This window comes from Sparus aurata, chromosome 12 (genome assembly GCF_900880675.1).
Source record: "Sparus aurata chromosome 12, fSpaAur1.1, whole genome shotgun sequence".
Classification (NCBI taxonomy): Eukaryota; Metazoa; Chordata; class Actinopteri; order Spariformes; family Sparidae; genus Sparus; species Sparus aurata.
In genome coordinates this window covers 15,053,223-15,075,474 of record NC_044198.1, presented here as the reverse complement: position 1 = coordinate 15,075,474, position 22,252 = coordinate 15,053,223, and the positions used below count along the sequence as shown (strand labels likewise).

The 22,252-nt window shown below is 40.6% G+C and overlaps 1 protein-coding gene across 4 annotated transcripts; it reads left to right on the top strand.

The window, feature by feature from the left end:
* Window positions 1-2,074: 2,074 nt before the first annotated feature.
* LOC115593323 (calsenilin-like) lies at window positions 2,075-18,972 on the top strand. Of its 4 annotated transcripts, XM_030436833.1 has the most exons (12): window positions 2,075-2,206; window positions 2,323-2,411; window positions 6,856-7,030; window positions 12,693-12,695; window positions 13,474-13,476; window positions 13,674-13,798; window positions 16,997-17,066; window positions 17,210-17,280; window positions 17,404-17,511; window positions 18,055-18,159; window positions 18,238-18,300; window positions 18,385-18,972. In XM_030436833.1, the coding sequence occupies exons 2-12, from the start codon at window positions 2,406-2,408 to the stop codon at window positions 18,430-18,432; spliced, it is 777 nt and encodes a 258-aa protein (XP_030292693.1). In that variant the 5' UTR covers window positions 2,075-2,206; window positions 2,323-2,405; the 3' UTR covers window positions 18,433-18,972. The 4 variants fall into 4 exon arrangements, with proteins under 4 accessions (XP_030292693.1, XP_030292694.1, XP_030292695.1 ...); XM_030436834.1 differs by lacking the exons at window positions 12,693-12,695; window positions 13,474-13,476 and adding an exon at window positions 8,491-8,493; XM_030436835.1 differs by lacking the exons at window positions 12,693-12,695; window positions 13,474-13,476.
* The last annotated feature ends 3,280 nt before the right edge of the window (window positions 18,973-22,252 follow it).

Here is a 22,252-nt window from a genome sequence, read left to right as displayed (position 1 = left end):
CGTGTTGGCATGCTAACATTAGCATTAAGCTCAAGGCAAGGCATGGCTAGCGTGGCTGTGGACTCTTATTTGTGCATTGTTTCTTAGAAATATCTTTCACCAAGGTCAGATAGAAACACAGTGTTTATTGTATTGTCTTGTTTATTGGGAAAGTTTTGGAGATTTAAATTTTGGTTGCTATATTTCTGCCTTGTGTTTGGTGTTTGAACCTTTGGGTAAAGAGTTACAAACACAGAGTATAGTACAAGTATGCTATGAAGCTGTTTATCTTCATCTCCACCCATTACACAAACATGTCAGTAACTCATATGGAGGTTTTACATTATAACAGAAGGTTATTTTAATGTCAGCCATCGTACATAAGGATGAGAAGTGGTGGATATTTGTGGCGCAGCTGGAGACAAAGTCTGAATATGCGCTCAAATGCGTGCAGCCATGCGTGTGAGTGTTTGTGGCAAATTCTGAAAAAAAATGCAACATTTATGAGAAGGGAGGGAAAATAAAAGAAACTCCATTTCACACAGACACACACTAACACACGCTCAAAAGGCACATCTGCACCGGACACACACCCTCAATTAAACCCGTAGCTGATGTGTAAGGCACCAGGGAAACTGGAGGCTCTCTGGAACTTGTGAAGCTAAAAATAACCTCGGTGTCTGCAGGAGTGAGACAGACCTGTAGGAAGATAAGAGCCACAAGGACGCACAGTGCAGGAATATTGGATTTCTTCAGTTTTCATGATGCCAATGATATTATTACGGTTCATCGAATACTTTAGGAACAACCAGCCACCATTAGTTTGTATTTTCTTTATAAGAAAAATACTAGTTGGCACAATTTCTTAAGCTGATTCATAGTCTATTAGTATGCACACAAGTAAAATATACATTTACTTCTCTCCATGTGTCGCTTAAAACCCCTCTTCCTTTCCCTCCATCACAGCTGGTCTCCATCCATGTTCTTTTTGTTGTTGTTTTTTCCAGATTCCTCTAGGCAATAATAAAAGAAGTCCTCCTCATGACTTTCATAGAATTTGAGAAGAGGCACTGATGCAATGTCAGAGCATATTTTGGGCATAGGAGGCAGCTTCCTGCGCTCATATTAATTTACCTTTCAAGTTAATGTGAAACCGTGAATAGAACAGGTGCACAGTACAGAGTGAACACTGCCTCGTAATGTCAAATTCAAAGTCGAATTTTGACACTGCGGTTACAGCACATTATAGACCGACGTGCAGCCTGCCTATTAAATGTTTTTTATAGTTTTCTCTGGTTTGGCAAGATCAGATTGAACCACAAACCACCCTAAATTCACCCTCATGTATGAGGGAACCACCACACAATGAATAGATGTACTATCTTTTAAAGGTGCAGTATGTAATAATTGGCCAGCTGTAACCGCTAACTGTAGCCTCTGTTAGCTCAGTTAGCGGTGTAGATAGTGGTCGTATTAGCTGGCTTGAGCAATGGGGAAGTGTTGGTGTTAACTCCACTGGCACAGCAGCCTTGGTCTTATGGAGCTAGCTGGTTAGCACGCTAACCTCAGTTGTCTCTGCAACACCATACAGACACGTCAACGATTTCAAAACAAGAAAATTCACTCTCTAATCTTCATTAATTTTTAAATGTTTTGAAGTTAATTCTTACACATTGCACCTTTAAGCAATGCAATATAAATAAAAGAAAAACCTACATGACACATTATGATTGTTTCCCCCTCCATAACAAACACATCAAATGACAGTTTTGCATGCTGATGTTTTCATTTTGATTCTGCAAAATGTTTTTTTAAAAGTGACACATCAAAGTTTGTGGCTGAGCCAAAGTGAGACACCTTCACAAGCAGCCTGCAGGACTGATGGAGAGAGAGAGCTGTAAATCTAATAATATAATAAACTTCTTGTTTTTATTATATCCGAGCAGGATTATAAAGGAAAAAGCAAAGCACAGAGGAAGGATGCGGAGTTAATTTCCTCAGAGAATCGCACTTCTGTCTGAGTTCGGACGCGTCTCTGCTGGTTATATTGTGTCTGGCACTTCTAATAATACTGTTTGTCACGATGTGAGCGCCTCATCCACACCTCGCTCTATAAATTGTTTGCCTCCTCCTCACTTGTTGAGACCAGCTTTATAGCAGGGCTGGTGCTCTGACTGCCGTCCGCTGAGGATCACGACTCCCCTGCTGCTGACTCCTGACTCCTCAGGTCTGATCTGTTCATCTGTGGCTGTGATGATTCCAGTTGAGGACTGTGGGCAGCTCTGCTCCTCCTCCTCCTCCTCCTCCTCCTCACAGCTCTCCTCTGTCTTGTCTCTGCTGCAGATCACTGAAGGGTCGCGGGAGGAGAGCCAGAGGAGGATTGCTGCGATATTTTCTGCACAGACAGCGACTCAAATCTAGACGCAATGCAGGTACGAGATACATTTATTATGCGTTAATTGGGTTATTGATTGAGTGGACTGGCACGCAAAGCGATCAGTTGTGTTGATATCCCTTCATCAGCCTACCTGTGGTTCCGTGTTCCGAACTTCATGTGACCAAAATACATAATTCATCTCCAGCAAAAAGTCTGGAAACTAAGTAAAAGCAACGTTTTAGTGAGGCGTGCATTGTGATTTCCAGTGGTGGAAGAAGTACTTGGATTATTGGCATGTATAGTAACTTGAATGTAAAAACTCCGTTACAAGTATCAGCAAAATATATTTAAGGCATCAAGGAGTGTTTTATGGAGCATGCAGTATTTCATTTGGATGTTATTATTATTATTATTATTATTGTTGTTGTTGTTGTTGTTGTTGTTGTTGTTGTCGTCCTTGCATTAACACGTGAGAAGCATTTTAATGCCATAGCTTGTTAGATGTAGAACTAGGTTTGGCTACTTTATATCATTATACTGTTGGGAAGTTTAATCTCTCAGAAAGCATTATAGTTTATTCATTGATCATATGTGTTGAATCTAAAGTCTGGACCTGCAAACTCACATTATTATTGTGGGCAAAGGAATTCACAATGTCCATAAAAAATTAGTCGAATGTGTCTTTATCTTTGTCTGCTGTTTGTGTGTTTTTGGCAAATGAAGTACACTGTTGTAACAATAGACTGTAACCATAAATGTTAAAAAAAAAAAAATTAAAAAAGAAAAAGGTGCAAAAAGAGCCATTACACATTGTGAAAAGGCAACCAGATGCCTAACCCTAACCCAACACAATGTCATTATTTTATATCACAGTTATTGTCATTACCAGAAAAAAACACAACAGCACTGCTATCAAAGAATGAGGCAAATTGAAATACACTATTACTACTATGAAGTACACTATTTCCCTCTGAAATGTAATATTATGGAAGTATAATATAGCATAAAATTGAAGTACTCAATCAAATACAAATGGATTTTCACAGGCGATTGGGGGGGGGGGGGGCATCCGTCGTAAGCAGAATCACTACCTGGCACTTTAACCTGGCAGCCCCTCTCCCCATCCTCTGGTAGCAGACAGAGCGTGGGGGGCAGAGGTGTCTCAGTCTTAGTCTAATCCGTCTGACTCATTGATCACTTCATCTGACTGAGGCTGGTCAAAGCAAGAATGTATGGCCCTGATCACGGCTCTGACATATCTGTCGTTGAAGTGTTGATAAATCCACGGTGCTGTCTGCAATGCTGAAGTAGAAAACAGATTTGTAATTGAATCTTACGTTTCAGCTCTGCCCTTTTTGTCAGTCTCGTCATGGATCTATAACATTCTCAAAACTACTATACTCATTTCTATTCTGTGTTGTAGCCTATTTACTTAGTAGTGTCTCCTTCATGATCAAAGTGACATGACTATTAATACATTTTCTTTAATCATGATTGCAAAGAGAGATATAGAGAGAGAGAATCATAAGGCACATTTATGTTATGTTAATCTCAGTGTGGATACAAATACAACATGAGATTGTTTGTGTGTAATGAGTTCAGGCCAACACATCTTAAATGCATGGGAAACAGGATATAAAAGGCAGTCGGGAGCTTCACATGTGGTAGAGAGTCGTGTTGGGCTGTGCAGGCTTTGTAAAGACACGAAACATGCGAGCACAGGGTCTGTCGTCTTGCTGAAATCTCCACCGACAGCAGCTGTGTCCTTTTTCAAGTGGGCTGGAAGAAAGAAACAATCCTGGCAGATATTGTGATGTCTCTTTGTTTAAGCAGCGTGTGTGTGTGTGTGCATGTGTGTGTGCGCTTGCAAAGGTAACATATGTGATGATCAGCGGAGGGCGGTCGCCCACGGTGTTCACGACGACACAGATGATCAGAGGGAGCGTCTCGCTGCTCAGCACACATGGCTTCGGGGCTTTTAATAATGCAGCGCTGTGAATGTTAAAACTCCCAAATCAGCTCCTCCTCAGATCTTAGAGTTTCTCAGCGTGAAGTCACAGAAATTGGAAAATGGCTCACGGGTGATTTATTACACTTTATATATCGTGTAATTTAATTGATTTATTATCTTGTTAACCCTTCGTATGCTCCATAAGGTTGTAGGCTTGACTTTTTTTTGTTTTGTTTTTATTGTGCGATTGTGTATGAGTGTGCATGAATGTATGTGTAGAGTATGTGGCTCTTGGATGATCCATTAAGTATCAGTCCTTGTGTGTTACTCATAGTCATCATTCACCTCAACATGGCAGCCAGCTCTGATCTTTTATTGATGCGGTTTTAAGGAGTGTGAATTATTGAGCGACGTTCTCGAAGCTGTGTGTGCTCTGGCATCCCTTCGTATTCAAATAGAGGACCAGGGGGACACAGAGGAGCTCCCCAGATAGAAGCTCCGGCTATTTTTTTCTCTGCAAACTCTTTACGTTGCTTTCGCACCAACCTCTTAAAGAAAGCTGTTTTATTTATAAAGCGAGAGGAAAGACTTTGCGGAGACAAAGCAAAAGGAGACAAGAGCATTGAGAAGAAAACTGCCTGTGAAGATCCAGAAAACAAAAGAAGCGAAAAAGAAAAAAATCGAGAGAGGGAAGAAGAGCATGTAGCGGTGCAGTTAAAACAGGATACTTTACAATAACACTGAAGGGGCCTGCAGGAGACTCCCGCAACTAAATATTCACACCGGGATGAGAATCATACAAAAAAAGCATCCCAATGCATCGCAGTTATCATGCTAGATGGACCGTGCTATGTAAATCCAGCAACTCAGATATGTAGAGCTTTATTATCGCTGAAATATTCATCCGAATGTGGAAATCCGTGTTCATCCGGTGTGAGATGAGAAGATGCTATGTGATGGTGCAAATAACTGGAAACGAGAGCGCATGCAGGTCCCTATTCTCATAAGTGCCTAGTTAACAGAGTATTAGATTTTCTCTGTCTTTTTCCTGGAAATAACAGCATAAAAACGTCTTAATATGTGTTAATCTGTGTAATATGTAAAAAAACAAAAAAATACATCCCCTCCGAGCTGCAGTGTTACATGTGGTTTCAAAGAACTTGATAGTGTCTCCAAAAGCCGTGCAGCCTCATAAGGATATAAATATCTTGGTAAAAAAGACTTTTTAATGTCAAATGAGCAGCGTTTTGAGTATTGAAGTATTGATTACTGAGGTATTGATCTGTTCATTTGTACTCACCAGCTGTCTGGATGTCTGAGTGTAACTCCTGCTGCCGGTCCAGCTGCTATATAAAGCTATGAAAGCAGAGCTAGACCGCCAGTGCCAGAGCAACTGTCATGTCATAAAAACCTTTATCAATACATAACTTGTCTTTCCTTAAAGAAAGGTTACAGGAAGTTAGAAGGAAAATGTGCTTAAATTGGGTTCTGTGTGAGACATCCAATATGTCTGTAAAAACTTTCTGCTCTCTGTAACTTTTCTAGTTTTTTTGGCTTGAGAGACCCATGAGCCTTGTGAGGCAGGAAACCAGGATGCAATGCAGAGACATTTTCTTTCTTAAAGTACTTAAGGGGCATTTCCAGACAGCATGCAGCAGAGAGCTGAGTGGACATGAGCTGAGAGGCAGAGGGGGGGATGTGTAACACTAAATGGCCCCAACCAAACTCAGATCAGTATCATAAACCCCTCGGTCATCAGAGCACCACAAAACGTTTTTTCTTGGAATACCTGCATGTGTGGTCACTGTTTTTTAAATGAAACATACCAACAAAAAGAGTCCACAGACGACAGCCAAGACTGAAGATAAACCTGCTTTTAAGAACAATTTCACGTACGCATGATGGCTACCTCTTGTATCCTGCATCCGTTTGAAGCATCAGTTGTGCACACTCAGTTCACTCCGGCCTAAGATGCTCACATGGCAGTGCAAATGCTTGCTAGCTGGCATGCTTACACTCATCAGGAATATGTTCACATTCTAAGTGTGGGAGCACTAAATAAATATAAAAGTACAGCTGATGCTTGTGGGGATTGTCATTAGTTTTGCATGAATTCAGCAAACCAAAGAGTTGTACAGAAATTTTGACCAGAAAATGGAGCTCAATGAAAAGTGAAGGGATCCTTGAAGTTGTCACACTTCATCCGGATGGAGGCCTGAATTACTGTACCAGGTTTTTCTTGAGACTGTTCCCTGAAAACCATAGATGAGAACCTAACAGTGCCGCTTGAGGAAAAGTCAGTGGATCGCTAAAGTTGTGATGATTCATTATCTGTACCGAATGTTATTTTAATCCATTTAATCATTTGTTGCCAAGAATTAACACACTTCTGATGAACTGTTGGAGGCTATTGGCCATCTGGTGAGCGAATCCTCTGCTAAAACATGGAAGAAGTTACAGGAGGGGCTCCTGCTTTCTTCTCCCTTCCTGCGGATGTCTTGTGTCTTTTCTCTTCTCAGAGGACGCTTTCTTTTCCTGTCTCCCTCAGGCGAACGAGAAGGCAGTGGATGGCGGTCTGCTGCCTGACGCCAACGGGAAAGACCCAAACCCCGGCGGACAGACGGAGGGCTCCAAGTGGCAGAAACCACGGCTTACCCGTAAATCTCTGATGAAGTGCTGTCTCGTCAAGTGGATCATCGCCAGTACCACGCAACAGGGGCCAGGTACAGGCACATAGAGATGCACCGGCAGGCCAACACCCCGTAACAACAATACAGCATAGTGAATATCTGCATGATTGTGTGTGACAGCAGGGGAAGCAGAGCAAAGCAGCAGGGAGGTACAGCAGGAGGGCAGGCCTTCAGTCTCCAGCACTACAGAATACATGAATTTTAAAGCACCTGCCCCATCAATAGTATATACATTCTCGCCCGTCTTTTCCCTGTTTTGAGCGTTTACAGCAAAGAGCTCTCTCTTCACCAAACGCCACTTCATTCCGTCGTGTAATCAGTCAGTGAATGGGCCGCTGCCGCTTTCGCCTTCACCTCTGATTCTCCTTCACAGAATTAAGTTTGATCCAGTGCACATCTCCCTCCGCTGTTAGTGCTCTCCCTCCCTCCCTCCTCTCTCTCTCTGTCACCCACACACACATAGAGCTGCTCTTTTTTGAGAAATTATGAGGACGGATTTAATCTTAAAGTCTACTTTCAATTTCCTAAGGAACATGGAAAAATTCACAGCTTTGGACATCTTTTCATCATATTCATGTGTCACAAAAGTGGTACATCTTTAAGATGAAGAGCGCAGTGTCTTCCGCTGACTGCCCCCACGCGCCCCCGTTTCCTTTTGGTTTGCCTAAATTATTGACATTGTCCTTCTGTGCTTGCAGACAGCACAGATCATCAGCTGTGTGCGTATGCGCCTCACAAGCAGGACCGACCAGTCTTCAATCTGTCAAAGCATCGCCACATAATTCCCTCATTTCAACAAATGTGTAAACGATCTGTCTGTGCCTCTGATGTGTTAGATTATCTTGCCCACTGATCAGTCTGGGTAACATGCGCAGTGGTGAACAGACAAAAATCTCTCTGCGGTTTCCACAAATCAACTGCTCGACTTCTCTCTCTGCCAGCAGACAGATGGCCATGTGACTCAGACATCACAAAGATGAAAACAGTCACATAAATAGGAACAAGTGCTCTGATGTATTTTGTATGTAAAGCACGTACATTATAGAATGAAATGCACTGCATCCCTAATTTAGAAACAATTTGGAAATGAATCACTATTTTGTCAGCACTGCACTCCACAAGCTCAGATACATCATCATTACTCTCACTTACTGCTGCTTGGGCATTAAAATGGACATATTTGTCAGGGTTTAAGCATATTTCCTCAACCTGATCACCATCTAGTGGTCTGTAGACATTATAGCACCTGAATGTCTCCTGCACCACCATCTCTATTAGTGTTGTGGTACTCGAGTTCGATCTTGGTCTCAACACCACTTTTTAAAGCTCTCCTCTCAGAGTCAACCGCAGTACTACTCCGTCATTTCTCAGCTTCAACGAGGACTCTGGATTCTCAAGACCAGCCATGACCGCAACTATATCAATATATCACCATTTCCAACTGTATTGGGTTTGTTGGAGGGTAAAACATAGAAAAGCAGTGTTGACTAAAGATGGTTACAGTGATTTCTGCTCTTTCCTGTTTTTATCTGTTGTAGTAAGTGAACACATAAAATTAACACATGTTAAATGTTTAAATATATATATATATATGTATATATACACACAGATAGATAGATAGATAGATAGATAGATAGATAGATAGATAGATAGATAGATAGATAGATAGATAGATAGATAGATATGGCAGTAAAAGAGGTGAATGCAGAGGAGCTCTCATTTGCATTCTGTGGGGTTTAATGCAAATGTGGATCAGATCAACTTTAGGAGTTCTTATGGTTTGCATGGTTTGTATGTCATGCATTGTGGGACTCACATTTGTCTTGGTCTTGGTCATGACTTAATCTGGTTTAGGTCTGGTCTTTACAATAGAGGGTGATCTTAACTCACTCCCCTACAGGTGTATATCATGCAAAACAGCCTAAAAAACTATTTTTTTTAAAAAAAATCATGCCAGAAGAGGTGGAATTGCTGCTTTGTTTAGACGTTATGAAGGTGAGAATAACACACTTGCGATTTTATTTTGTGTAAAAATCTGGAAATGTTTTTAAATGTCTCTCTGGCTGTAACAACAATGTACTGGTTTAACTACAGGTGCCACTTACTATAAAATGTCACTCTGCCTGGGAGTTCTTCCACCTCATACTGTAAATAAAATCCAAGTTTGTTACCAGCAGAGAACGCTGAGTTTACTCAAAACTAAACACTGGCAAACCCACTGGTGCTCTGTTACAGTACAGTCATGATCGGCTCCCACACCACAGTAATAGAAGTGACACATATGTTCTTGTAAATTAAAGTCATCAGGACCAAAGGCTCTGTATGAATGTCCTCTTGTAACCGGTCTTGTAATAAGGTAATAAGTGTGGGGGACTTTTATTCTATTATTATTTATGAATTATTTTCTTTTAACATTCTCAAGCAGCTACAAAGTGTTAACAAGTTCCTTATAAATGTCCTATAATCTGAAAATAAATATGTTTATCTTGCTTCTATTAACAAATCTATATTCCTAATATTGTCAATAAGAATCTTAGGGCCTTAGACAATAACTGATGCTTATTACAAGGACTTAATTATAAAGTGTTACCCAGGTTTTTTTGTCCAATCATATCAGTTGTTTCAACAAGTCCAGTTGTCTACGATATAGCATTAGAATTACCCTGACCTGGATGACTGAGAACCTTCATCAACATGTCAGCTGTAAAAGAAGATCTGTGGATATTCAAAAAGAGTTCTTCACAGAGGCAACTTCATGCCATCAAAATAAAAGGCCTTAAACCAATGAAAGCGCTTTAAGGATGCACTTAGAAGAGGGGCTGAGAGGGAGCAGAGTTAAGGGTGTTTAATTGTGTGATGAGGAGAACTTGTGTGACGGTTTTCTGATTGATGGCCCGAGGCTCTGAGCTGTAATGCTGCTCTCTCTGCAGTCATTAAAACCTGACGGTGAGGCTGATGGCTGCACTGTCTGCAGCTCAGCATGCTTAAGCCACCTCACTCTTGTCTGTATTTAATAGAAGAACGGGGATAGCTCAGCACTTAGAGTGCATTAAACAGTATAATGCTGTATTATTTTTATGGTGGACGAGTTTCCACATGAGCTCATACATCTTGCATGTTGTTGTAATGGAGTGTGTCTGTCTGGTGAGGCAGGATTAGGTCACAGATTAAGAACACCGCACAAATACACACTCACATGCAGAGGGTAACTATAGTGACATCATTCTATTGGACGACTCATCACCTCTGATCTCACAGTTTACACACTGCAGACTCATAACACAACCATGTTACGCCCCCCCCCCCCCCCCAAAAAAAACAAAACAAAACAGAAAATGTAATATTAGTTTCATATTCTGACACATTTTGGGAAACAAGCCTTTCCTCAAAGCTGTGCAAGATTGGCATTCTTCTTCTTTTTTATAGAGAATAAGTATCTTTACATGTTATAATCACAAGAATACAAACAAATAATATGTCATCCAATCTCCCTCTGAAACCACAACATCTCATAGAACAAATTCTGTGTAAATGTCAAATGTGGACATGAAGCCATCATGCTGCTCATCAATAGCATCATTCAAAATTTAGGAATTATTTTATTTATCATCATAAAATCACAATTGTACAACAAGGTGATAGTTATAGTCCCTTAATACTAATTACAAAAATGTTAATTACGTCAAATGTTGACCATAAAAATTCACTTTTGATTTCAAGTGTGTCCCTGTCTGGTGGTACGACAGTGGATACTTCTGTATCTTTTGCCACGGCGATGTTCTGGTAGTGACACTATTCCAGTTCAATAGAAGCTGTTTAACTCAGACATAAAGTCCATTTACTCTCCAGGGCGACCCAAATGCACTTCTGGCCTTCCTATTTCCCTACCTGTTTACCCCTTAACAATTGATTTTCTTTCCACCCTCCTTACACCGAGTCCATTATGTTGTGCAGAGTCATCACTCGTGAACTCAGATTCTTCTTTACTCTCATCACAGCACAATCAAACAGACAAAGACTCACTCACGTTTTTACAACAACAAGACTTTTGGACCACCAATACACTCACAGCGCGTGGAGAATTGAATTGATTTTGGAGGTGTGAGGGACGGCCTTTGCAGCACAGGCAATTCACTTCAACTTCACTATTCTTAACTACAATGTTTTTACAGTCTCAGTGTTTTTCAGCTTTGAGTGAATCCTCATTATTGACCGTGCGTATGGCTAAACGACCTAGTAGACACAAGCAGCGCCACACAGGGCAGGGCAGGCTTCTTTATTCTAAGTGCTGTTCATATCCCAGCCATCAGCGAATGTGGATCAATGCTTGGTTTTTACAGCTATACATCCCTGTAATGACTGAGCAAATAAAGACAGCGTGGACTGTCAATCAGGGACTATTAGTAAAGAAATTCCTTCAGCAAAAACACCCCTCCCTCAGCCTCACCACACACAGCACAGGACGGAGCGAGAGCAGATGGAGTGAGCGGGGGGTGGAGCCCCGGAGTTGATGGGGACGTGAAATGCCGGCAGGTCATGACGGATATTGGACGTTTGCAAGTGGATATTTTTGGGGGATTCAACGCTCTATGAATTCGATATTTCTTTGTGAAGATCACGTGATGGACTTGCCCACTTAAAGGAGGATGTGCAGCAGTCCACCTATTAGCTTTTTTTTGCACTGGTCAGTGGTTTAAGTTGGGGGTTGCTTTTAAGTGAATGCAATAGCTGATGCTCGCACAAAAACACTGGTGAAAAAAAAGGATGTGGCCAAGGGAAAGGAGATGATTGGCAGCAGATAAGGTTTCTGGATACGAGCTGATCGGGTTCAGAATAAGTATTCCAAACGTGTTCATTAAGTTTTTCAAAAGGGCTTTTTTCACGGGCGATATCTAATGCAAGGCAACAATGGAAATAGATGGCATGGAAGTAATTGCCATCCTTGTTGTCATTGGACTGTTTGTTGTCGTGCTCAAACAATTTGGCATTTGGGAGCCCCTGTCACTGGAAGGTAAGAGGGCCAGTTTGAAGAAGTTAAATCGGGATGTTTGCATGTTAAAACTTTGTGTTGCATAGCATTAGAGCAATGATCTTGCTCCAAGTTTATTTCATTTATTCTGACTGTAATAGTACTGTTAACATGATGAGGAATGGCAGTCCCAAGAGCCAGCTGTAAAATATTTTAAAGACAGGTGCACATTTTTTCCACAATTCTTCTCCGAATGATTTAGAAAATAACCCTCACGTACATAGAAAGAGTCTGTGGTCACTGTTACCTTTCCTCCTGTTCATACCGGCAGTGAACAGACAAATCCAATAAACAATATATAAATATGTAAAACAATATATAAAAGATAAATGAAATATATAAAAACATAAAGGATATTAAATACAAAAATGTGGATCTGGATCTTGTGTCCCATGTACAGATGCTCCAACCTGTGGTCCTTTGCTCTATGTCCTCCCCTCTCTCTTTTCACCTTTCCCATCAGATAAAGAAATGAAAAGGCCCCCCCAAAAAGTGAATCCATCCTGTAATAGTGTGCCGTCTACAGTATGTTGGTAAATGTTGCTGACCCGCAGAAAACGGGTCAAGTATTTTAACGGTTCTTCAACTTTTCCTCCCCTCTCATTTCTCCATCACCTCACCTCCATCCCTTTCCACCTTCCCACTGTGTGTTTCGTTCTTGTACAGACGGTGAGTAACTCAGGTGGTGTTCCTCTGCACATTATTATTGAGTTTAGTTTCATCCCTGCCATCTAAAAAAAAAACAACAACCCCTTTAGTTTTTTTCTCAAGCTGAACGTGTCAGTTTTGTCCCTTTTGGCTGATTTAATAGTAATAACCCCTTTCTGACAGTGGACATGTAGACTTGTCAAACACAGGTGTTAGTAATAAAATTCATTATAGCTGCTGGAGGTGTGCTGTTGTGCATGGCGGCTCACCGGCACATGTGAATGGAAACTTTGTTCATTTGATTTAGTGACAGCTGTGATTTTACGGCAAGTTGACGGCTGTGTCTCTAACATCTCCCTAACTGCTATCCTTATTTTCTCATCCTCGTTCTATTCGAGTGTCAGAAATCTCATCTTCCATTGTGTATATATTACGTAGAGGACAGGGGACGAGGGAGTTGTTTCGGACACAGTCAAATTGTCCACAAGGTTTTTTTTTACTTAAAAAACTGCTCTAACTTACCCGCTTGTTATCCTGAACTGTATATTTCCTCTAATCAGTCTCATTTCTTCCCAAAGTTATTTCTCCAAGCTCCAAGTTGCTTAATCCTCATGTTTATTTAAACTTCTCTGTCAAAAAGAATGCCCTCCATCTTTCTCTGTCTCATCATTTTGATTCAGTGCTGTACTTTTAACCCATTTTATCTCCTGCCCATTTCCTTCCTCTTCTCACCTTTCCTTCTTAAACCTCTCCAATCTCTGTTTTCAAACTTAATTTCTTTGTGTGTGTGTGTGTAAAGATGGTGAGCATTTTGAGTTATGTGCAGTCGTTTTTAAGTTTCCCGTCTCCCATCTATTTTGATTTTCCAATATTTTCACCTCCTGCCCTCCCTCCCCTTCCTTTTTTCTTTCTTTATGTCTTACCGCTCTTTCCTCCCTCCTTTCTCCCTCCCCTTCTTTCCCACTGCTCCCCCACCCCCCTGTTTTTTTCTGCTGACAGACAGCTGTGACGGCGACCTTGAACTCTCCATGGTGCGTCACCAACCTGAGGGCCTCGACCAGCTCCAAGCCCAGACAAAGTTCACCAGGAAGGAGCTTCAGTCGCTTTACAGGGGCTTCAAAAATGTATGAAAACCCCTAGCCCTCACCCTGCACAGTCAGGAGTGGTTGATCGTCTGAATAAATTGTCAAGGGGTTCTAATTTGAAAAGATGAGCTTGCATGTTTGCACATATCCTTTGACATGACTGCACAACAACTTGTTGCGGTTTTGATACTATCAGTGGTGGTTGTTAGCCCATGGGCAGTCTCAACACAAAGGTTAGAAAGTGTTGGTCCAAAATTTCAATTAATGTTGTAAAATTAAAGTGGAGCTTCTGTCGTGTTGGAAGCAGTTGGTTACTTTCTGTCGGCGGACTCCATTTCTAAAGTAACGTAAGCTATCATTGCTCGCTGTTTGTGTCGCAGAGACAGAGCTTAAAGTCACATCCTACACAAAAAAATCCATATTCCAGCTGCATTAAACAGCTTAAACAAATAGCCCGCAGGCTTGTATAGGAAACCTAAGAGATGAGGAAGGTCTCACTTTTCATGTCACATGACAACCCGCTCACATATGGTTGGTAAGAAGTGATTTATAGCTATAAATTACTACAGATTGTTACATAGAGCCACTTTATGAGTGACATTATTCAGAACCAGGGGTTCTAGACAAAACAATGAATAACACACAATTTGGCATTAATTATCCACATTTATAAAGCCAGAAAACTAGTTTTATTGCATGAGGTGTTCAATAGCCTCCTGACTAACAGGGAAAAAAATATTGTCCAATCACATTTTTTTTTCAATTCCCCAATCTTTGTAAGGTAATTAGATTACTGAATTGTATTTATTTTTTTTTTTTTAAGTTTTTGGTTTTAAGATATCATCTGATCATGTTACGTCCCTCTTGTAACAGTCCACTACAGTGGACATCGGATCACCATACATGTGAAACTGAACCTTGATGGCAACCAAGGTGCTTCTGAGAATGACTCCCTTTCTTTTCATTTGAAAAAAACAGAACGAAATGGAGGAAATAACTACAAATGTCCACTACGGATGAACACTTAAATACTATGCTAAAGTACAGTTAAAATAATTCAGACAGTGTTTCAATGTGTTGTTAAGAGACTTTTATAAAATATGCCAACAACATTTCAAGCCAAAATTTGCTCAATAAAAAGTATAATGCAGTCTTCCCATAAAATGTGCTTGCACTGATCGACGCCATTTTCCTAAATGAGGAAGAGAAAGGTACCAAAGCCAAACCCCTCCACATTGGTATCATTGAAAAGCCCTAATTGTCCTCTGTAGATAGCAAAGGGAGTTAATTTAGTAGTATGCAGTGGGTGGGAGATGTTCAGGTTTAAAAATGTACTCCACAGAGGACAAATTTGAACTACTGGTTGTCAGGAGAATAGAACCAAAAAGATGTGTAAATATGTGTACAACATGAACATTTTAGTTTGACATGCTGCGATTGAAGGTACTTTGTGAAGGTTTTGACCATCGGTGGTGCTGTAAAGTAATGTTTTAATATTACCAGATGTAGCAAGAAAAGTTGTTGCCCTAAACCATAAGTGTAAGTGTAAGTGTCTATAAAGTGTAAAAGACGATTCTGAGGAAAATAGGTCAGCTTTGTCTAAATGTTCATATTGATCATTGACTTCAGTTAGAATATAAAGCCTGGTTTTCTTTGGGAATTATTAGTTGGACCCATCATCCAACACAGCTTTGTCCCTGAGCTACTCCCAACCGCCATCTAAACATGCACTCACAGCACAAATAAGTCACAAACACGCAAGTACTTGCCTATCACACCACAGTGGTACCAAAACATGCACAAGTATGCATAACCCCGGGCATGGGAGTGACGTGATTAATTGTTCTGCAGAGGTGCATGCATATCGACAGATAGTGAGTGTAATGTGCCTTTAATAGTAGCAAAGAGTCATTAAAGAGGAGGATGGAAGAAGAACAGGAGTAAGCTGATGTAAACAAAGTCAGCTTTTAAAGGCCTACAAATGTTTTATGAGGTTCCTGCAGGCCTTAATGATTCCCATGATGAGTTGTGGGGACAAGTGTTCAGTGTAAGCAAAACTGTAATGAACTCTGTATGCGGTGTGTTTTATAATAGAACATATCTTAACCACTAATATCATGACTCTGACCTACGCGTTCCTGCCATCACAAGTCAAAATGTCTGTGATGAAAAAGGTTTATTTAGCAGCTTGTTTTAGTTCTAAGTGGTTTTTTTATGTAATAAAAATTTATGTTTACAATGAGCTGGCAACACCTAAAGCCTGAAAGATGACATTATTACATGTGACTCACCTGTTTGGCCTGTGATATTAGAAATGTTCCCACTGCTCTGCCCACTGGTGGCAGACTCCTCTGCTAGGTGACATTTGTTGAAAAACATGCCATTTTAATTGATTTCAGTCCTCAAAATCAAATTTTCCCCTTCCTTGCTTATTCTATCTGTTCTTGTTGTGCGCTGTTACTGAACTGTCTAATTATCTTCGCATCACTTGTATTTTCCTCGATCCCCATCTCAACAAGTTGTTAGAACTTTTCACACTAGCTTGTACACGTGTGCCATCAAGGTTTCCATTAGTGTAGTTATCTGAGGCCGCTGCATTATGAGGATTAGTAAAACATTTATTAAAATTAATAAAAAGCACAGAAGGCTTCACTTACTGTAGGATCCTATTGTAATGAAGCTTTGGATATCCTCTAGTGGCCACATTCCGCACTGCATGCAGGGACTGTATCAACACAGCATGATATTGTCAATGGCTGATGAACTCTGGAATTCTGTTATTAAGCAGAGAATGTGATGAGTTATAGTTTAACAGAAAAAAAATAAACCTCTATGAAGCTTTCTTTCTTTCTTTCTTTCTTTCTTTCTTTCTTTCTTTCTTTCTTTTCAAACACTTTGTTGTGCTGTTGTTTTGGCCATTTGTGACTGATTGATTTACAGACCCTGTAATATGTTTATTAGGTATTACATGCCCATTTAGACACAAGATCCTTCTATGCTTATACAAACTTCTCTCTTTGGAATAAGATGTAAACATTTACTGTATATGCTGATGGCAGCATGCTGGCTGAGTAGAACGTGAAGCTGATTTCAACCAATTTAATCCTGGACACAATTTTAAACAAAGGGCAGTGGTGGCCTAAAAGTTAGAGACAAGGAGGTTGCTGGTACAAATACCCTGACTGGCAGTATATATCTAGGTAACTGAAAAGATGTTGATGTTTTTTCTTCCAACAGGAGTGTCCCAGTGGGCTCGTCGATGAGGAAACCTTTAAGAGCATTTACTCACAGTTCTTCCCACAAGGAGGTACAGGAAAACTGTTATTATACAAGACTGTACAAGGCTGCCTTCACTGACTCAGTAAATCTCACTGACGTTTGGAACAGCATGCTTAATTTGACAAGTTGATTTCTGTTGATATGCCCTGGATTTTCCCTGTATGTTCCCAGACGCAACCATGTACGCACATTTCTTGTTCAACGCATTTGACATGGACCGAAGTGGCTCCATTCGGTTTGAAGTGAGTCCACCGGAGACTGCGTGTTTGTGTCGTTACGTAACATGGGTGGCTGGGTTTTAGTTTTAACCACAATGATTTGTGCTTAAACGAAGCTAATTATTAAACCTCCTCCTGCTGTTACAGGACTTTGTGATTGGATTGTCTGTGCTGCTCAGAGGCTCTGTTCCAGAGAAACTGCGATGGGCATTCAACCTGTATGACATCAACAAAGACGGCTACATCACTAAAGAGGTACGTGACGCGACCCAGTCGCACTGGAAAAAAATGTAAGCTCAGTACATTTCTGCAAAACCACAGACAGGTTAAAGTGTTATGTTTCGCTTTAGTTTTCTATTCCTGTCTTGTCATAACGCTGAGATTATTCTCTGGTTAGGTTTAGGCCCAAAGTATTTGTTTTGGTGGCCACAAACAGTTGGTAATCTCTGGAGGTGTTCCTAAAAACACCTGATTCTGTCACCACAAACGTGTATGTAGATGACCCAACTTCCGTGAAAAATAAAAGGTTTTGGTCACCACAAACACGGCTGGAAATGTCCCACAGTTTCCTTAAAAATATCCAGTGGTGACAGGCTTTAAAATTTGTGTTCTTTACATAACTCCCCATGTGAAAGTCAGGTAATAAACACATGATTTGAACCTGACGTGTCAATACGGCACATGGCGTATGACACTTACAAACTTGGACATATCATATAACATATACATATAAGTGCTATCATTATATTCTGGACACTGAGATGTGCAAGTGCTGTATGTGTTTCTGGTTTCCTGCAGGAGATGATGGCAATAATGACCTCCATTTATGACATGATGGGCCGGTACACCTTACCCAGTGTGCGAGATGAATCCCCCTACGAGCATGTGGAGAGATTCTTCCAGGTATGCTATCTCTGCAAAGCACAAAGACTAATCCTTTGGCATCTGAATATATATTATTGCATTTCTGACATTTTCTAGAAAATGGATCGGAACAGAGATGGAGTGGTGACAATCGATGAATTCATAGAAACCTGCCAAAAGGTAAAGGCATCATCACACCGACAAGTTCTACCACATGGTGAGAGGTCAGAGTTAATGCAGCCTTGTGTTTTCCTTTCTCAACAGGATGAAAATATAATGGCTTCCATGCAGCTCTTTGAGAACGTCATCTAGATTCCGTAGACGGGCTCAGATCAGGAATGCTGCACAGTGCTTCCAGCTGCAAGCTTCTGGGCCTGAAACAACTTCAGTCATCGCTGGAAAAAGGAAAAAACTGGGTCATGCAACACATTTGGCACATTTTAATACAGAGTGGCGAACACTTTTATTTTTCGTGTCGAGCTGTTCTATGCAGAAAAATATAAATGTGCAGAAAATTCACCAAATCACTTGAAGAAGAAACGTTTCTCTGCATGAGTTTTAATTTTTGCACATGAAGGAAAATGTGAAGAAATACCTTTGTCGGATGAGCATGAGTGCTTGACCAACATTTAACAGCATGTGGTGCAAAGCACATTGAGCACAGACAAGAGGGGTTTATCACTGAACACTTTGGAAAGAATGACAATACTTTGTTACTGTATTATAATGTAAAGAGAATAATTATGTTTCTAAGTTCTTCAGAGTTTTGTGTAAACGTGATACCCAGTCGTGTATGTTGTCATGTTGTCCCAAAACCTGCTGGAATAAACATTTACCTTCACATAATGATAACTCTACTGAATGGCTTCTTTTTTATAGAGTGTCTTCCCTAAAAGTGGTAGTGGATGTATTCCTCATACAGAACAAGAATAGAGTTAATGACAGCAACCAGAAGCCTTTCACATGAAATACCAAGACTGTGATGTGATGAGTCCAGAGGATATAGAACAAGAGCCATCTTGTTCCGTAGAGACTGGTCAAAATAGTAAACATGGGAACATTTCTCCAGGCGAAATCAAGGAACTATGAAGTTTTTCTATCTGTGTTATCGGCCTACAGATGATCTAAATCCTTTCCTCATCCAGTTTTTATCTTGTTTGTATCTTGTACCAGTTTTCACACGACCAAAACATGAAGCAGGGATCTGTGACGGTAACTGGATGCCCAATTACAAATTTTAACACGTAGCAAAGGATAACATCAAATGTGTTTCATTATATTTTGGGTCATGTAACTGCAAAGCTGCAAAAGAGCAATGAAACATGGTTCTATGCAAAAACCAGAGGCAACCAAGGCAACTCCAAAGCCTTTATTAAAGAGGCTACATCATTAACCTGTTAGGCCCTAGGCCTCTGGCTCAGGCCTCTGCTCAAAAATGACATGCCCATAATGAATAGGGTATATCTCTGCAACTACATGGTCTACATGAATAATCTTGTATCATAATAAAGGTAACACTTGTGAGATTTCTGAAAAGGTGTAAGCATTTGTATAGATGTAACTGGATCAGAGTAAATGAAGATGGAACACAGCATAAATGAATGAATGATTTCATTTCCACCCAACAAAACCGTACACTTTTAGAGTGAATATCCCCTTTGAATCATGCAGTTGCAGCCCAAAACATTTTCCCATTCAGAGAAAACCATACAAAGGAACTGAGGTTTGACTCCAACTGGAGCAGATTTAATAATATAATATTATATATATATATATATATATATATATATATATATATATATATATATATTAGGGCTGTCAAACGATTAATTTTTTTAATCGCGATTGATCCTATTTTGTCCATAGTTAACTCGCGATTAATCGCAAATTAATCACAATTTTTTGGCACATTTTTTCTGTTCTAAATGTACCTTAATGTATTTTGTTCATGTTCTTAATACTTTTAACAACATAAGAAAGGGCAAATATGCTTGCTTTATGAAAATGTTTATTCAACACTTCAAATCATTCAGGAAAATAAAAGGCTCAAAAAACATCCCGTCACCCTAAATGGGATCAAAACATGGTGATGTCTGCTTTTTGGGGGGGGGGGCTCTCTGCATCTGCAGTGTTTTTGACTTGCAAATGATATCTGAGACTGGACGACGTACTTCAATGGTAACTCATTTCATGTCGACAGTACGTGCAGATAACGTTTGTCCTATGGACCGAACCATCTGGCAGTGTTTTGAAAGTGAATTTGCCGATCATAAGTCCTTTCTCCATTTACTTTCACTTTCGCTTTTCAGTCCACCGTGTTTTTCCCGAACGCCAACCCTGCTTCTTCCCCTTCTGATTCCCTTTCTTATTCTTCTGCCACCCTCTGGATCAAGACTACAGGTGCCATTGACGGCCGTAAATCAAACAATGCGCGTTCCTTTTTTTTTTTTTAATACCGAGCGTTAATCGCGCGTTAAAAAAATTAAAAAAACGGCGTTAAGAGGATGTTGCGTTAACGTGCGATTAACGCGCTAACTTTGACAGCCCTAATATATATATATAGAGAGATATAGATAGATATAGATATAGATATAGATATATAGAACAATAAAGAACAATGAAACCAAACTGTAAAAACACAAGTAAAAACAAGAATCACTTCTAGAAAAACACACTGGCAAGAATTTTGAACATCAACTATATTTACACTAATAAAATAGGAATCACTTCTAGAAAAACACACTGGCAAGAACTTCGAACATCAAATATATTGACACTAATGTGCGTCATGCCACTACTAGAAACAGTTCTCCTTTATGTGAAGCACAGAGGGACCTGGCATTGACTGCAGTAAACAGGTGTCATCACCCTTGGCAAGCCAGCATCCTGGCACAACCTGCAGTACCTCCTGGACTGTGTGGCATTGCTCCCATAGTACATAGGCATGCAGGTGAGTTTTGGTGGTGGTGGTGGTGCTGAGCCTTCAGCAAACTCCACCATCTCTGCAGCAAGCTGCTCCCTGAAAGTCTTCTGGGTGTGTGGCTTAATCATGGTGGGCTCATTCCTGATCTTGAACAGCTCCTTGTGGAGAAGGAAACTGTTCACCACGGCAATGTCCACAAAATGGTAAAAGAAAGTTTTGTACCACTTCATGGTTTTGTGGTGGACACTGTAGTATCCAATCAAAGCATCGGACAAATCCACACCGCCCATGTTTTCATTGTAATCAACTACAGCGTCTGGAACAGGTATGGCCTTGGTCTGCCACACACCAGCCTCTTTCACTTTCCGTTTCACCGTCCGTCCACTGAAGGCTTCATGCACTGTAGAGCACATGCTCATTTCCCGGGTGTCCATCCACTTCACAAACAGGAGTTTGTCGTTCCTAATCCACCACAGATCTCCCCTCTCAGCCTTTTTGGGTAAGTCATTATCCTCAATCTGTGGAAAACCAACATAATTCTTCCTTATGGTCCCACAACAGCCAATGTTTTTTTTGGACAAATCCCGCAAGAGGGCAGGGCTAGTGTAGAAATTGTCCACATACAGTGTGTAGCCCCCACCAAGCAGAGGAAATGTCAGAGGGTCCATCACTGATGAGTAGCTCAGACCCTGGCCTGTTGTGAACGCACTCTTACCAGAGAACACAAAAAAGTTCCGGGTATAGGCTGTTTCGGAGCCTGCAAGCACAAACAGTTTGTACCCCCACTTTGTTGGCTTGTCTTTCATATACTGTTTCATGCTGATGCGGGCCTTGGATGCCACCATCCTTTCATCAATGGAGATATGTCATTATGGAAAATGTCCAGTGTCTCCGAAATTGCGTACTTGTTGTTAATTCTGTCTGCCATTATTTCTTGTGGCGGTGTGTGGGAGAAAATGGCAAGAAAACACAAGAAAAAAAAACCTATATCTAAATAGTTAAAAACCGATGTGGAAAGCTCATTTTGTTGCTTGGTGTCGGAATTGTTTTTCGATTAGGTAAATGGTTATCATGAGTGCACGCGACGCACACGACCTGCACGCGATTAAAGAGCCCAGGTAAACGACATGCACGTGAATCGGTAATAACGTGAGCTACACTCCACACAGCTAGATATAAAACGCTTTACAGTGACTTTCACATGGCTTT